Source organism: Bubalus bubalis, chromosome 5, assembly GCF_019923935.1.
Source record: "Bubalus bubalis isolate 160015118507 breed Murrah chromosome 5, NDDB_SH_1, whole genome shotgun sequence".
Lineage (NCBI taxonomy): Eukaryota > Metazoa > Chordata > Mammalia > Artiodactyla > Bovidae > Bubalus > Bubalus bubalis.
In genome coordinates this window covers 97,583,085-97,600,233 of record NC_059161.1, presented here as the reverse complement: position 1 = coordinate 97,600,233, position 17,149 = coordinate 97,583,085, and the positions used below count along the sequence as shown (strand labels likewise).

Genomic DNA, 17,149 nt, shown 5'->3' with positions numbered 1-17,149 from the left:
ACTCTAGCATTCTCGCCTGGAGAATCCTGTGGACAGTGGAGAGCCTGGTGGGCTACAGTCCACAGGGTCGCAAGGAGTCAGACACGACTGAAGCGACTCAGCACGCACGCCTGGTCTCTTGGCTGCACTGTGGCCCTCATGCAGTCTGTTCTGCTTGTTCCTCCCTTCATGTATTTACTCACTAATTTTCACTCCCTAAAAAGCATCTGTAAGGCCCGGCACCAAACTGTTAAAAGTGGATATCTCTGGGAGGAAGAGTTACCAGAGGGCTTCACTTGTTACCCTTCCACACTGTTTGAATGTTAGCAAGCAGTTACTTTTATAACTGACAGAAGCAACAGAGATGATTCCATTAAAATAATTTCACACTTTTCCATGAAAAAACAACAAAACAAAACTTAACAAGTATTGGGCCCACTATGGAGCAGGGCCCACTCATCCTCACTTGCTGGGCTGGGTCGGTGCCAATGGTGGCAGGTCCTGGGGATCACGGAAGACCCCTAGCTTTGGGGTTTCGGGCGGCAGGAAGGTGGCAGGCAGGGCAACACTTGTGACCCACCAGGCCCAGAGCAGCGGACCACCAAGGACCGAGACTCTCCCTGCAGGCATGGGACACACTTCTTACCAACCTTTACAGTGACTCCCAGCTTTGATCCCTGGGTTGGGAAGTTCCCCTGGAGAAGGGAATGGCAACCCACTCCAGTATTCTTGCCTGGAAAATTCCCTGGACAGAGGAACCTGGTGAGCTACAGTCCATGAGGTTGCAAAGAGTTGGATAGGACTGAGTGACTAACACTTGCACTTTTCACTTTAAAGTGACACACTCAGAGCAAGGCCCCAGGGAAGGACTTTGAAGTGTCTCTAGGTCCCCTGGGAGCTGGAGTAAAGAGGAGCGAAGCTGAGCAGACAGCTGTAGGTTGAAGTCCCCCGTGTTCCCTGCATATCAGTAATGCAATAATGCCATCAGTCTGCTGCAGAACTTGCAACAGTATGATTGCTCTTGTTCAGTTAATTAGCAAGAGGAGAGATTAAGGACTTTAATCTCCTGCCTTCTCTTTTACCTACAAGGCTTATTTATTTAGCAATGAACAAAAAATATCCCAATGTATATACATATTTTTCCAAGTAAGCTTAAGAAGGCTACTGACTGGCACACCTGTTAGCACCCATACAACACTCAGAAAATCAGAGTACCGTAGAAATTGCTCTGTCGTTGGCAAGATGGGGAAACTGAGGCCTGAAGAAGGACAGTGACTGTCCTGTAAAGATAAATAGCCAGTAAGCCACAGAGCTGGGCCTGAAACCATTCCTGGGTCCCTATTTCTCTGCACAGTTTAAAGCAAGGGCGGCTAAAAGGTATAGAGGTGCAATGATACTGAACCACCAAATGGACAGTGCCACTCTCAGGAGCACGGAAGGAAAAGGGCCCTGGAGGATGGCTTTGCTCTTGGTCACAGAGAATGCAGGGCTCAAGATCCTGCCAGAAGAGAACCACCAAGGCCAAAGATCTGTCTGGTTTTCACAGAGAGCAGAGGCTGGGAGAGATCCTGGTTAGGGGAGGGAGCCGGGGATAAACCACCTTTCTTTGTCGTGGTGGTGGTGGGGGGTGGGGCCTTGGGTAATGCCTGAGAGCCTCAGTTCAGCACCCAGAGGAGCTCAGGTCACTTACCATGTGGCCTCCCACACCCTTCCAAAGTTAACGCCTATTTACTGGCCATATTCCTGGGTGTAAAAGAGCTGGCGCCAGGATCCTAGCAGCTCCCTACCCTGGGTTCTTTGTCTATATTTTCCCTCTGCCCAGCATATCCTGGGTTATTAAAGCCATTGGTTATCTCCATCTGACACACCCTACTTTTTCTTTCAGGTCCAGGGAAGGCCTCCTCTAGGAAACATTTCCTGATTCTCTTGGGCAGACTGGAGGCTCTTCTCCTGAGTCAACCCCACACCAGGTTCCTACCTCCTTTATCACCTTAGGCTGTAATGATCCTAAGAGATAAGGAGTTTGACTCTTCTGAGCATTACTAAGGGCCAGGCAGTGTGCTGGGAGCTTTCACATACAGGCTCTCTATAAATTCCCTGGAGGGAGGTGGGTGGTGACCGTGGCCATGACTAACCTTTACTAAACTCTATCCCAGGCCCTGTGACGAGCCCTCATCATGAGCTGGGTACCACAATGCCCACATTATACTTGCTTGAGGAAAAGCTTAGAGGCAATGTGCCCTGTCTGAAATTCCACAGCAATAAAGCTTACGTTTAATGCAAAGATGTCTGATTGCAGAGCCCATTAGTCCTGCCTATTCTCTCTGAATCTTTGCCACGTTTTCCAGAATTGGACCAGAATTTAGTGCCACACAGGCACTTGCTAATAAATGTTTGCAAAATCAACACACAAGCTACAATGTTAAGTGGAGAGTCTCATTTTCTTTCCTCTTCTTTGATAATCAGAACATACTGGTCCATCAGGGAGATCCCAGGTTATCTCATATATATCACCCACCTCCGTAGGCTTGACTCCCCTCCAGGCTTCGAATTCTTACAAAGAAGTGGACTAGTCACTGCTAGACACAGAGACTGTGAGTACATTGGGCCAGGTCACATAACACCTGACCAGACGCTAACACTTGGGTCTGCAAGCTCCTGGCCAGCCTGGACCTCTTGCACTGAGTCCTCCCACACCTCTTCTCCTTAAGAGAGTCGGGGCAGGATTTATAAGAGGAAGTTCTCTGCTCAAGCCCAGTGGCTCTCTCTGCAGTCAGCTTTCAGCCTTGCAGCTGCCTGGGCTCCCAGGCCCGTCTCCAGGCAGCGTGAAACCTCAAGAACTTCCAAAAATGCCAGAAGCCTTTCTCTTGGCCTCCTGATGGTCAGTGGAGACACTACAAGACCAGTCTCTTAGGCAGGATTGTGAGGAGGATCCAATAAAGCAACAAGTGCCAGTGGCTGGCACAATTCCTGGCACACAGCAAGCAGTCAATTGGTGCTATTTTTGACTTTTCATTTTCAGAGTCTATCTTTGTCTCTCTGTCTTTGCCTGACTCAGGTTCTACCTGATTTTTTGTCTCCTGGTATCTGTCTGAGCATCTCTATTCTGCAGCTCTGTCTGCCCAACGTCTGTCAAGGGGGTGCGAACAGCAGTCCCCCAACCCCGCAGTCCCCAGCACTGCAGCCTGGCAGGAGCGGGGCTTCCCCCGCCCATGGAGCCTGCCAGGTCCCCCCGAGAACCCCGCGCTCCCCATGCACCAGGCCCCTCCACCCCTGCAAGCAGCCCAAGCAGGCAGATTAACCAGCATCGCCAACGAAAGGGTAAAACAACACAAACCCACAGAAGTTAGGAAGAGAGAGGGACTTACCGTTTGCCGCGACCCCCAGGCTGGCGGAGCCACTTTTAACTAAGAATGAATTAGGGACAAACTCTTCCTCAGAGTCTGAGTCCGGGGTTGGCTGGGCCACACCGTTGCCTAGCAACCGCCTCTGGCTCTCATTGGCCGGAGGGGAGGGGGGCGGGGAGGGGGACTGCTCAATAGGGGTTGATGAAGCGGATGAACAATGCAAGGGAGCACCTGCGAACCACAGAGACAAACACAGACAGGAAAAAAAAATAATGAAAATTGGTTTTGAGGCACACGGGGAGGGGGAGGGCGCAAAATAAAACACGCATCAACAGGGGGAGGGGGCTCCCAACACTGGGCGATCTACTGCACACGTGGCCCGGGGCGGGGCTGATGCCTCTGGCAAAGTGGGTGCAAACTCCTGAAAAGCTGGCCTCCTGCGCAGCTTGCAAAGAGCGCGCCCCTCGGAAACACTTGGGAAGGCCTTCCTGCTTTGCCTGTCCTCTGAGAGAGGCCTGAAAACCTGAGGTCTAGTCCCGGGGGCGGGCTGTGTCTTCTATCACACAGCGGCCCCGCTCTGAGTTTCAGTGGCCTCTCTGATAAAATGAGCAACCACCCTGGGTGATCGCTGAGCCCCTGCGAAGTTGGCCATTCTGTGATGTCAGCGAACTGAAATAATGTTCTTATTAGTCAGATTTTAATCCAGCATGCCTGGAACAGCCTCTAGGCCTCATAAAAGGTAGCGGGGAGCTGGAAAGAATGATCTAGTGCCCCCTTCACTGCTGGCATTCTAGGATTTCAACACACTTAAACTTTTCTAAGAATCTGACACTTTTAAGATTTTAAGTACGTTCTCTGCAAACTTATTGAGAGAGCAAGAACTCTTAACAGTCTTTTTCACTTGAGTGCCTCTCCAGACTTTAACGTAGTACCTAGCACACAGTAGGCACTATATAAATGTTGGCTGAAGAGATGAATTCTAAATGTTTCACAGACTAGCGTTCTTAAATTCTAATATTTCAGAGGAAAATACTGCATACCTTTTATGACACTAGCATCCTGTGAGTTTGGAAACACTAAGTTTTGGGCGCTAAGTCAGGAGGCTTGCCTGCAGATTTCTAACGTGTCAGGGTCCCACGATTCTAAAATGCCAGCTTTCTATCATTTTGTGGGCACACTCCCAGCTCTTCAGAAGCAGGGGGTGACGACTGGGGACAAGACCTTTGGGGACAGGCAATTTGCTGTCCTACACGTGTCTGGCCTTTAGGCATGTGCAGTACATCATCTACAAGAGAGGGGACATACGCACAGACATGTAGGGTCTACAGTGCAAGGCAGAGCATTCACTAGACAGCCAGGCCTGCTGCTTCTCTCCCACCTTGACTCACAGAAGGTTTAAAACATAACCGGACCCATTCAGTGTTTCAGAGACCAAACACTTAGGAAACAAAACACAGCCCAGACACATCATCAGAAGATTTGGTAGAGCCCTGATGAAGAGGTGGTATAGACAGCTGCTGATTCTTCGTGGGGAGGGGCGGGGGGTCTGTCTACCAAGAGAGGCTCACTCAGTTCAGTCACCGAATCCTGCAGGATTGTGCAGGTTCCGTGATGCTCATGTCAACCCTGGAGCCCAACCACATGAGACATTTTATAGAGCTGCTGTGTATCCCACTTGGTTGGTTCGTATTAGAAACTCAGTAACAGCAATGGAGGCAGTAGGAATCCACAATCAAGGTCCAATCTCTGGGTAGCTTTTCCATCTGTGTTTTGGTTCACCTAAAAATCTGGGCTATGATTTACCTTCAGTTCAGTTGCTCAGTCGTGTCTGACTCTCTGCAACCCCATGGATTGATTTATCTTAAAATTGTCCAAATCAGGGTTTCCAATTTAGCCTAGGGAGACCCTTCCCTGACACCACTTACCACATAGCACTACAGGGATGATCATTTCTTTCTTTGAACTAACCTTTTAGTTCTGTTATCATATTTGCTCTGGTGTATTTGGAGTTATCTGTAGCTGTCTCCCATATAAAAGCATATGCACCCCCTTGGGATACAGTACTATCTTCTTGCAGCAGGCTTTGAAGTTCAACAGAAAAGGAGTTTGTATCATGCCCTAGCCTCCTACTGACTATATGATCTTGGGTCAATATGTTCCAGTTCCTCATTTGTAAGTTGGGAGCTCCTCCCCTTTAATAAAGTTATTGTAAGGACTAAGGATACTACATCTGAGCACACGGCATGCTCCAGCAAGCAGAATCCCAGGGTCAGTGCTTAACAAATGTTGACCAAACTGAATGAAACCACCCCATGAAGAATTCCATTCAAGATCTCCCTTCCCCTGCCGTCCCAGGATTGAAAAGATTTTGTCAGCCAGGCTGCATTAATTAAGCAAATATACATTCATTTCCTCATCTTTTATTAACCAAAGACATCTTCTAATCTCCAATCAGAGCTTCTGATGAGCTTGAGATAACCAGGACCAGACCATGCTGAGTTGTTAGAATTTCAGACAAAGGTTAAGAAACATGATCTGTTGTTCCAGGGTGCTTGTTACAGCCTCTTCCTGAGTAAATCTGTCAAGCTTTATGAAATAAACAGTTCCAGAACTAAGTAACTTGTTCCATCACAAACTTCAGAGATTCTGGGATAAGAGCAGCACAGTCCCTCCCAGGCCTTATGCCTGTTTCTTCTCCCTTCCATGCAATCTCTAGGCCTCACCCCAGGCCTCTGGGGTTGCTCTGAATGTTCATACCTAACATTCAAGTACCTAACAAGGTGCCAGACCCTTAATAAGTGAAGTGAAAGTCGCTCAGTCATGTCCAACTCTTGGTGATCCCAGGGACAATACAGTCCATGGAATTCTCCAGGCCAGAATACTGGAGTGGATAGCCGTTGCCTTCTCCAGGGGATCTTCCCAACTCAGGGATTGAACCCAGGTCTCCCATGCTGCAGGCGGATTCTTTACCAGGTGAGCCACTAGGGAAGCCCAGACCCTTAATAGGTGCACAATAACTCATGAGGTTTCCGTGATGTACAGAAACTATTGGAACTATGTCAATTTCCTCCCTCTCATTCATCAGCATCTTTTAATTTAAGTGGTCCCCAGGCAGAGGCATAAAACCATCTCCTGGGTGCAAGAACATTCTAGAAGTAATTTTTATGTCACTCTTTCCCAATATCTATTTTGTAAATGTTTTATAATGTACATAATACATTCCTGCTTAAAACACATGTAATAAAATGCACTGCTGTCTGGATTTGGCATCCTCAGCAGCAGTGCAGGATTATATTAAAAGGAAGGGCTCTGGACCCTATATCTGAACTCTACTGTTCTACTTGCTAGTTCTGTAACAGTGACCTCAGGCAACTTACCCCACCTTTTGTGACTCGATCGCCTCATCTAAGTAATCATGATCGTGAAGTTGCTCAGTCGTGTCCTACTCTTTGCAACCCCATGGACTGTAGCCTACCAGGCTCCTCCGTCCATGGGATTTTCTGGGCAATAGTACTGGAGTGGAAGTAATGGACAGCAAAAAATAAAAAAAAAATAGCTACTTTACAGAGTCGCTCTGAGAATTAAAGGAGTTAAAATAAGTAATGTGTTGAGAATGGCATGTGTGTTAGTTGCTCAGTCTTGTCCAACTCTTTGCAACCCCATGGACTGTAGCCCACCTGGCTCCCCTGTCCATGGGATTCTCCAGGCAAGAATACTGGAGTGAGAACGGCATGGCAGCCAGTAAACACCCAATAAACTTTAGATGTCGGTATGCATAAGCATGTATATATAAAATGAGGTGGGGCTAACTTTATCTTTTCTTTATTAGAGTAGCATGTGACCAGAGAAGTATGGTGAGCACTGTTTCATTCCATAGACATTTCCTAAATGCCCCCTGAGCAGGCTAGAAGGTGAGGGGGGTACAGTCTATGAGAGGCGCAGCCCCCAAGGAGCTGGTGGGAGGGCAGGGGGAGTGTCCCATGCAGCTCTCAGCAAGGCAGGGGTGGGACCTGTCAGAGCAGAAGACGGCCCAGTGCCTGGAGGATGCACGAGGGGGTGGGGAGCTCGCTTCAACTGGAGGCACCAAGGAAGGCTTTCTGGAGCCACAGAGGATTCCAGAGGGAAGAGATGAAGAGATGGGGGCTTGAGCATCCACGGCAGAGGGAGGAATACTCTGCCTCGGGCCCTTAGCCCTGACCTGGTCTCAAGCAACCTCCCTGGCATCACTCTGCCTCTCAAGTTTTGTAACTTCTCACTATGTGTGCTGAGACTGGTTGACGTGCCCTGACTTGCACATACTCACCAATCCCTCTTCTGCCCAAGTCTGCAGATCTGCACAACTTCAGGGCACGACTGGCATAGAACTGATCTGAAGGGCACCCCCTGAAGCACAACTACAAAATTTTGCCTCTGAGGTTCTGTATATCCTGTTCCTTCTTCTTGAGTGTTTCCTTTCCTCTTCCCTTTTCTGCATCACTACCACCCTTGTGAGTCTCATTAGCCCCCGGTCAGCTTCTGGGCTTAATCTCAAGATCGCCACCCCAAGGAAGGCTTCCCAGATGCTCCAAACCTGGGCTTGGCATGCCTCCTGGGGGTTCCCTGCTGCAACACTTCCCATACTGTAGTGAGGACTTGTCTGTGGCCACCCGCTTGCCAGCCTGGCTTGTCCATTACTGTATTCTCCAGTGTCCAGCACAGTGTCTAGTACTTAGAAAGTACTACAGATATTTGCTAAATGAAGAAAGGATGGAGGGAAGGCAGAAGGGAAGAAGAGGACTTTGATTATGGCAGCAAAGGTCTATGTGAAGAGAGAAGTGGGAAATGAGTCTCTGAATAACAGGTTTAGGCCTTGAACACAAGGAAAGGGAAACCAGACCCTAGGTGGGGAGTCACGCGGGTTTTTAAAGCAAGAACGTGACAAGATCGGGACCATACTTTAGAACGATTTGCTCTTGAGACTTCAGGCATCTGCTTCAGCACCCAGACTTCCTTTCTAATTGGCTAACAGCTCAGCTAGGATGTTGGAAGTCCACATGATCTGGGCTTGCCTTTTAGGTGGGGCCCAGATGCATGTATGTGTAGGCAAATAAGGATGCCCGATGCCACGGGCAGGACTAGGGAATTGGGGTTAGGGGTTGCCTTGCCATGTATCCTGATCATGGGCTGAAGGGAACTCGGTACTGCAGAATTTCCCACCGTGTCTCTGCTAAAATGAGATGGGGTGTCTGGAATGCCTCACCTCAACAACCAGGGGCCACAGAAGGGTAGGGGGTGGCCATGCATGTCTCTGGAGAGAAGGTCTTTGAGCCTAGCTCGTGCTTATAGTAGATAAAGGTGGAGAAAGGAAAAAACCAAAGTAACAAAGTGAGAGAAGGCAGACACCCTATGGTCGAGGGATGGGGGTGGGAACAAGCATTCACAGAGCTCCTCCTCTGGGAGGAGGATCTTTTTACAAGATCTTTTCTTCACAATAACTATGGATTGGAAAACCCATGCCCATTTTCAAGGTCAAGAAATGGAGGCTTACACAACTGAATGCATTTGTCTGTGGTCACAGGACCTGGGGGAGAACCCACAATGGCAATGCTCTGTCCACTGAGGGGGTGTGAAATACATTTATCACCCCTGGTTTGGAGTCTGGAGGGAGAGATTCCTGTCCATCAACTGAAACACATCTAAAGTGGAAAGACTACAGGATTCCTGTTGAACAAACCAGGGACCAAAGCCCAGGTTCATAACTGGCTGTACAATCTTGGGTGAGTCACTTCAGTTCTCCTAGTCTCCGTTTTCTCCTTTGAAAAATGAAGTCACAACATCCACAGCAAAGAGCTTTTGAGGGGAGGATGGTATCATGCTTGTAGGAAGTCCCAAAGTGAGGGCTCAACCAACATGGATCCCTGTACCATCCCTCCAGTTGTAGGTCTTTGACAGTAAGAACAGGCTGGTTTTGGGGAATAAACAATGACAGATCTGCAAGCCTGCCAATGACACCTTTATCAATATGCATCGCTTACTGACGTCGTTCAAGAGGAACGTGTTAGGCAGACAGCTGTGATATATGAAAGGAACACATGACAAGGGAGTCCTGAGCTCTACAGGAAGAGCAATTTCAATCCCTCACACCTTTGTGTATATTGATGGCAGCTTTCTTTAGTGTTTGAAATGTAACCTATAACTAGGGCAAGCTGGTGCTCAAGAAAGAGCCTCCGGCATTCTGCATTCTAAGTTGTCTTTGAAATATGCCGGGAGACTAAAGTGTGAAGGTCTAGCTGATGGACGCATTTATTACTCTGCCAAAGAAAGGACCATTAACAAAATGCACTTTTTTACACTTTTCTCAGCAGTCCTGAGAAATCCATCTAAACGCCCAAATGGAACCTTATTGATCTCCGTTAAACCCCATCTAGGCTCCGGTGGGGAAAGTCACAGTCTGCTTACATAGTGGGGAAGTGTGAGTCCTACAGTGGAACCAGAGCACGCTGCTGCTCTGGGGGTGGGGAGGGTGGAGCACTCTCGTCCCTGGATTAGGCAGTTCCCTGGATCCAGGTAAGAGCCTCCTGATAACCTTTTAAGTAGCAGCCCTGCGTTTTAGAAGCTTGTGTATAAAATGTTTAGCATAGTGTCCAGTAAATAGCAATTACTCAATAAATGACACCCTGAAAAGACCAAAACAAAACCTTGACACCTAAACAAGTAGCTCGTTTCAATGGAACCCTGAGCTGATGGATTTATCCTTCCTGTGGAGCCTGGCTGTGTTTCATCTCCTCAGTGTCCCTCCTGGAAATACTCTAGCCCCTCCACTTAAAACCAAATGCAGGGACTTCCCTAGTGGTCCAGTGGCTTGGACTCCATGCTCCCAATGCAGTGGGCCCGGGTTCCATCCCCGGTCAGGGAACTAGATTCCTGCATGCTGCAACTAAAAAGATTCCACTGCAATGAAGACCGGCTGCAGCCAAATAACTAAATAAAACAACAAAAAACAAAACTCCAAACCGAATGCATTCATTCTCTCCTCATGAGCCAACCTCCTATTTCCTCTTAACAAGGCAGCCAGTTGTTCCACTAAATACGTAAAATCTTAGCCAGGGCTGAGCAGAGGATGGGGCATTAAGGAAAACTGGAATCCCCTTCTGATGTGAAGCTCTGAGGTTGCTCGAGGACTGGGAACTCCGCAGTGGCAGCATGCTCTGCTTCTGACGATATGAGTGTTGGGCGCGTCTGTTGATAAAACTGCTCAGCCTGCCCCCCAGAGAGCACGGCTGCTCATCTCTGTGGCCTGGCTCAGAGTCTCAGCTTAGAAAAGGTTTGCAGAACTGGTTACCATCGTTTTTAAAATGGGTTGAAATCCAATGTTGCCAAGCATTTCAAAGTGCTATGAATCTGAAGCCAGAGCGCCAGAGGGACCTCTCGTTCTGGTTCGCCAATGACAGCCTCAATGTACGTCTGTGATCCCACATCAGTCAATAATAGTGCCCTGCCTTTCCTCTAAAGATGTCCTGCTCTGGACAATCATGTGGCCACCCCATTTGAGGACAGTACTGATTCAGGTCCACATCAGATACAGTTTGCTACAACAGACTAGAGGTCAAGAGGTCTGGGTGCAGGTCAACAGTGTGCTGTGGGATCATGGGCAGGAACTCTGACCTCTCTGGCGCTCACATTCCCCCTTGGTGAGTTAGACCAGAACACCCTAAGTTTCCTCCGTAATCCAATATCCTACAAGATAGGAGTAACAGAAGTCCACTACCTCCATGGGTTATTCTGAGGGTTAAAGCAGACTAGAAAAAGTGCTGGATAAAAATAATTACAGTTATAATGGAACGTTAGGTCCTTTCAGTATAGTTAATGCTCATAAAACATTTATAGAATAAACACATTGGTATAAATGCATTCCTATACAAAAAATTGGCTGAAAAAATCTTTAGTGTTAGTTATCACTGATATCAGCTTTTAAAATATGCTTTTATAGCTTTAAAATTTTCTACAATGAGCACATGAAGTTATTTTTATACTTCTAAATATGAGTTTTTCAAGCTACAGGAGAAAGTGAAATAACAAATGTGAAAAATCTGGCATCAAGTAGATGTTAAAATAGATATTGGCTTTAAATACAAACAAGATTTTATGCACTGATATTGGTAATATAATTTGATATAAATTGATTTTTAAAATGTGTAAACTTTTAACTGAGTAATTCCACTTCTCGGAATTTACTCAAGAAGACAATTACGATTTTTGAAAAGATTTATTTATAAGGATAATCATCACAGCATTGTAATAGACAAAAATGAAAATTTTAAAAAAATGTTAAAAAGGAAAAACATCCTTTAGGTTAAAAAGTGACATTATGTAAATTAAGGCACATCAATAGAATGTTAATATGCAGACATTATAAGCCATGTTTGTAAAGAATGTTTAAGGACATGGGAAACAATATTAAAAAAGCATGAGGCAAAACTGTATAAAAATAATTGTGACATTTGTTTACATATGTGTGTGTGAGTATGAATAACAAAAATGTTAAGGCTTGTTACCTTAGGGCAGTAGAATTCCAAATAAATTTTATTTTTTTTTCTATATTTTTTTAATTCTTTCAAGGAACAAATGTGGTAATGCAATTTTTAAAAAGCTTTTTTAAAGAGAAGAAAACACACAGAAAGGCAGCAAATACAACAGCTTCTGCTTTGGGTTCCTCCTGGGATGAGCTTGGCAGAACCACAGTCTCCAGGGTCCAAACTGCCTTCTTTTCCAGTGCATTGATTCTGTGGGTCTTACTCCCCAAGCTGGGCAGCTCCCACTAAGTCAGCTCTCCTCTCCTCGACAGTGGCTATTTTCAGAAGCAGGTCTGGGGCTATCTGTCTCTATGACTTATGCTGGGAAAATGGTCTCTGGAAAACGGGACGCAGTAAATTTCTCAGGCTCAGCTCATTTGATCTCCAGCTCTCCTCCTCACAGGTTTCTCAGGGTCATTTTTTAAAAAAGCTTTCACCAGGAAAGGAACTCTGCGTTCACCTGTTCATCTGGGGAAGCTCAGTGCCTGGTGTACCTTCCACAGCAACACTGAGAAAAGAGTAGCTCGGGTCTCTCTGGTCTTCACATTGTTGACTTTTTTGATACAGATATACTAAATGAGGACATTCATTGGTTTTTCTTTTTTTGGTAATAACAGCTTTTTATGTTGCTTAGTTGCTAAGTCATGTTTGACTTTTTATTGATCCCGTGGACTGTAGCCCAACAGGCTCCTCTATCCATGAGATTTTTCCATGCAAGAATATGGGAGTGGGTTGCCATTTCCTTCTCCAGGGGATCTTACTGACCCAGGGATCAAACTCATGTCTCCTGCATTGGCAGGAGGCTCTTTTTAAAAAAAACAAACAAACGACAAAAAAAAAAAAAAAAAAACACTGAGTTACCTAGGAAGCCCAGTAACAGCTTTATTAAGAGATAAATATATGCCATGAAAGTCACCAGATAATCATGATGGTGTGATCACCCACCTAGAGCCAGACAGGCTGGAATGTGAAGTCAAGTGGGCCTTAGGAAGCATCACTATGAACAAAGCTTGGGGAGGTGATGGAATTCCAGTTGAGCTATTTCAAATCCTGAAAGATGATGCTGTGAAAGTGCTGCCCTCAATATGCCAGCAAATTTGGAAAACTCAACAGTGGCCACAGGACTGGGAAAGGTCAGTTTTCATTCCAATCCCAAAGAAAGGCAATGCCAAAGCATGCTCAAACTACCACACAATTGCACCCATCTCACACGCTAGTAAAGTATTGCTCAAAATTCTCCAAGCCAGGCTTCAACAGTACATGAACCGTGAACTTCCAGATGTTCAAACTGGATTTAGAAAAGGCAGAGGAACCAGAGATCAAATTACTAACATCCGTTGGATCATAGAAAAAGCAAGAGAGTTCCAGAAAAACATCTACCTCTGCTTTATTGACTATGCCATAGCCTTTGACTGTGTGGATCACAATAAACTGTGGAAAATTCTTCAAGAGATGTGAATACCAGACCACCTGACCTGCCTCTTGAGAAATCTGTATGCAGGTCAGGAAGCAACAGTTAGAACTGGACATGGAACAACAGACTGGTTCCAAATGGGGAAAGGAGTATGTCAAGGCTGTATATTGTCACCCTGCTTATTTAACTTATATGCAGAGTACACCATGAGAAACGCTGGACAAACACAAGCTGGAATCAAGATTGCCGGGAGAAATATCAATAACCTCAGATATGCAGATGACACCACGCTTATGGCAGAAAATGAAGAACTAAAGAGCTTCTTAATGAAAGTGAAAGAGGAGAGTGAAAAGTTGACTTAAAACTCAACATTCAAAAAACTAAGATCATGGCATCTGGTCCCATCACTTCATGGCAAATAGATGGGGAAACAATGGAAATAGTGACTTTATTTTGGGGGGCTCCAAAATCACTGCAGATGGTGACTGCAGCCATGAAATTAAAAGACACTTGTTCCTTGGAAGAAAAGCTATGAGCAACCTAGACAGCATATTATAAAGCAGAGACATTATTTTGCCAACAAAGGTCCGTCCAGTCAAGGCTATGGTTTTTCAGTGGTCGTATATGGATGTGAGAGTTGGACTATGAAGAAAGCTGAGTGCTGAAGAATTGATGCTTTTGAACTGTGGTGTTGGAGAAGACTCTTGAGAGTCCCTTGGACTGCAAGGAGATCCAACCAGTCCATTCTGAAGGAGATCAGTCCCGAATATTCATTGGAAGGACTGATGCTGAAGCTGAAACTCTGATACTTTGGCCATGTGATGTGAAGAGCTGACTCATTTGAAAAGATCCTGATGGTGGGAAAGACTGAAGGCGGGAGCAGAAGGAGCCAACAGAGGACAAGATGGAATCACTGACTCAATGGACATGAGTTTGAGTAGCCTCCAGGATTTGGTGATGGATAGGGAAGTTTGGCATGCTGCAGTCCATGGAGTCACAAAGAATCAGGCCCTACTGAGCGACTGAACTGAACTGATGCAAGTCACCCACATAAAGTTTATTCTTCAATGGCTTGTAGTATACTCACAGAGTAGTGTGACCATCACCACAATAAACTTGAGAATATTTTCATCACTCCAAAAGGAAACCACATAGTCATTTCACAGTCATTCCTCATTTCCTTCCAACACTCTGTAGCCCTGGACAGTCACTAATCTACTTCTCTATAGATAATCTATGTCTCTACAGATTTGCCCATTCTGGACATTTCATATAAATGGAATCATAGGATATGTGCTCTTTTGTGATTATCTTCTTCTACTGAATATGTTTCCAAGGTTAACCCATGTTGTAACACAGATCAAGATTCCATTCCATTTTATTGCTGAATGACATTGCACAGTACAGAAGCACCATATTTTATTTATCCATTCATCTGTTGGAAATGTGGGTTGTTTCTACTTTTTGGCTCTTCCAAATGATGCTGCTACAAACACATATATACAAGTTTTTGTGCGGACGTGTTTCCATTTCTCTTGGGTAGACACCGGGGAGTGGAATTGCTGGATTGTAGGGTAACCGTGTTCAATCTTTTGAGGAACTGCTGGGATGTTTTCCAAAGTAGCTGTGCCATTTTATATTCCCATCAGCAGTGTTAGAGGGTTCCAACTTCTCCATATCTTTGCCAACACTTGTTATTGTCTGACTTTTGCTGACAGCCATTCCAGTAGGTGTGAAGCGGTATCTCATGGTGGTTTTTGAGTTGCATTTCCTAATGGCTAATGATGCTGGGCTTCTTCTCATGCTTATTGGCCATTTGAATATATTCTTTGAAGAAATTTCTATTCAGATCATTTGCCCGCTTGAAAACGGAGTTACTTGTGTTTCCTGTTATTGAGAGGCAGGCATGGATTCTTTCATCAAACACTTATTTTGTGCTTACCCTGTGCCAGGCATTGTTGTAAGCATTGCTGATGGGCAAGGAAGACAAAATCTTGCCCTCAGAAGCCTACCTTCTAGTGGAGGAGAAAAATCAATCAACAAGTAATTGAACCTGGACTGGCGATCTATTTCACATATGATAATATTGTAATGTAATTAGCCTCCAATTAAAATAAATTTTAAAAAAACAGGTAAGCAAATTGCTATGCAGAACAAGATCAGGAGACGATAAATGCTATAAATAAAAGTTTACTACAATAAGAGGTTAGGAGTGATGGCATGAATGAATGTGTTGTTTTAAGTAAGGTGGTCAGGGGAGGCCTCTCTGAGGAGGTGACATTTGAGCAGAGACGTGAAGTAAGTAAAGGAAGAGCTTTCCAGCCAGAGCGTTTGCGCCCAGCAACTGCAAAGTCCAAGCCCCAGAAGCAAGTTCGTCTGAGAGCCAGCAAGGAAGCTAGTTTAGCTGGAGGAGTGTAAGGAGGAGAGAGCTGAGAAATGAACCTTGAGAGGCGGCCAGGGGCCAGGTTACAGATGTGCATATTGTAAATGAAAGGCCACTATGCGTACGTGTTCTTAGTGAGTTCCTTGAGGGCAGGGACTGGTTTTGCTTACCCTCCTATGTTCACAGCCCACACAATGATCTCATATACAGTGGGTATCCACTACATATTGGAATCTATTTTAACTTACTGAGCTACTAATAAAAACAATGTCTACACGTGAACAGTGTTTACTCTACAGAAAAATTTCGCATCCATGATCTTATTTGATTCTTACTATATCCAAGTGTGGATGTGACAGTTGGACCATAAAGAAAGCTGAGTGCTGAAGAATTGATGCTTTTGAACTGTGGTGTTGGAGAAGACTCTTGGGAGTCCCTTGGACTGCAAGGAGGTCCAACCAGTCCATCCTAAAGGAGATCAGTCCTGGGTGTTCATTGGAAGGACTGATGCTGAAGCTGAAGCTCCAATACTTTGGCCACCTGATGAGAAGAGCTGACTCATTGGAAAAGATCCTGATGATGGGAAAGATTGAGGGCAGGAGGAGAAGGGGACGATGGAAGATGAGATGATTGGATGGCACCACCAACTCAATGGACATGAATTTGAAAAAACTCCACGAGATGGTGAAGGAGAGGAAAGCCTGGCATGCTGCAGTCCATGGGGGTATAAAGTGTTAGACATGACTTAGTAACTGAACAACAATCCAGGCCTCTGGAGGCTCGAATCAGCCTGGCAGAGAGAAGCCCCCTTCTGTGGCATGCGGGGGAGAGGGAGGGCACCAGGCAGGCTGGATTATCTCTGTCTGTCAAAATCTGTGGGCAAAACATGACCAAGGAGCCACTGAAATTTAAGGCAGGCCTTGAACAACCTGCAGTCACAGAATACTCTGCTCAACAGGAAACCTTCAGTTTGCATTTCTGCAGAGAGATTTGATTAAGAAAGTGCTTCTCAACAGCTGTTCCCAAAGCCACTGCCTTTTAAAAATATATACACACACATACACACATCTACATATACACCATACATAGAGACGTAATATATAGCACCCTCTGCCCAATTCAATTTACACAGCTGCAAAATTCCAGGCCCTGAGACACAGGAAGAGCACAACTTGATTGCCAAGCTCCACCTCTGGTCAGACATTACAGGGAGGTGGAGGTATTAGGTCAAGAGGAAAGACGCAGGAAATGGAGCTGAGGATGGAAGAGGGCCAGGCTGCTGGAAGGAGGGGAGGGCACTAACTGGGCACCGACTGTGTGCAGCACCATGGAAGCTTTATATACATCATATCACTGAAACCTCACACCTCCGTGAAGGCAGTAGGCTCTCTCCAGCAGACAGATGCAGAATTTGAGGCTTAAAGAGAGCCTGTTTGGGGTCACTCAGCTGTCGGGTCCAAGGCTGGGTTCTGGA

General features: G+C 45.8%; 1 protein-coding gene across 9 annotated transcripts in view; it reads right to left on the bottom strand.

Moving 5' to 3' along the window:
- Nucleotides 1-17,149, bottom strand: part of TENM4 (teneurin transmembrane protein 4) — a 1,425,092-nt gene that overhangs the window by 320,305 nt on the left and 1,087,638 nt on the right. For 8 of the 9 annotated variants that reach the window (XM_044944048.2, XM_045165964.1, XM_044944044.2 and 5 more), the window contains one exon: nt 3,348-3,557. The exons of the other annotated variant lie outside the window; for it this stretch is intronic. In XM_044944048.2, the coding sequence (XP_044799983.2) occupies nt 3,348-3,557 (210 nt within the window). The remainder of the gene's footprint in view (nt 1-3,347; nt 3,558-17,149) is intronic. 9 annotated transcript variants of the gene reach the window in all.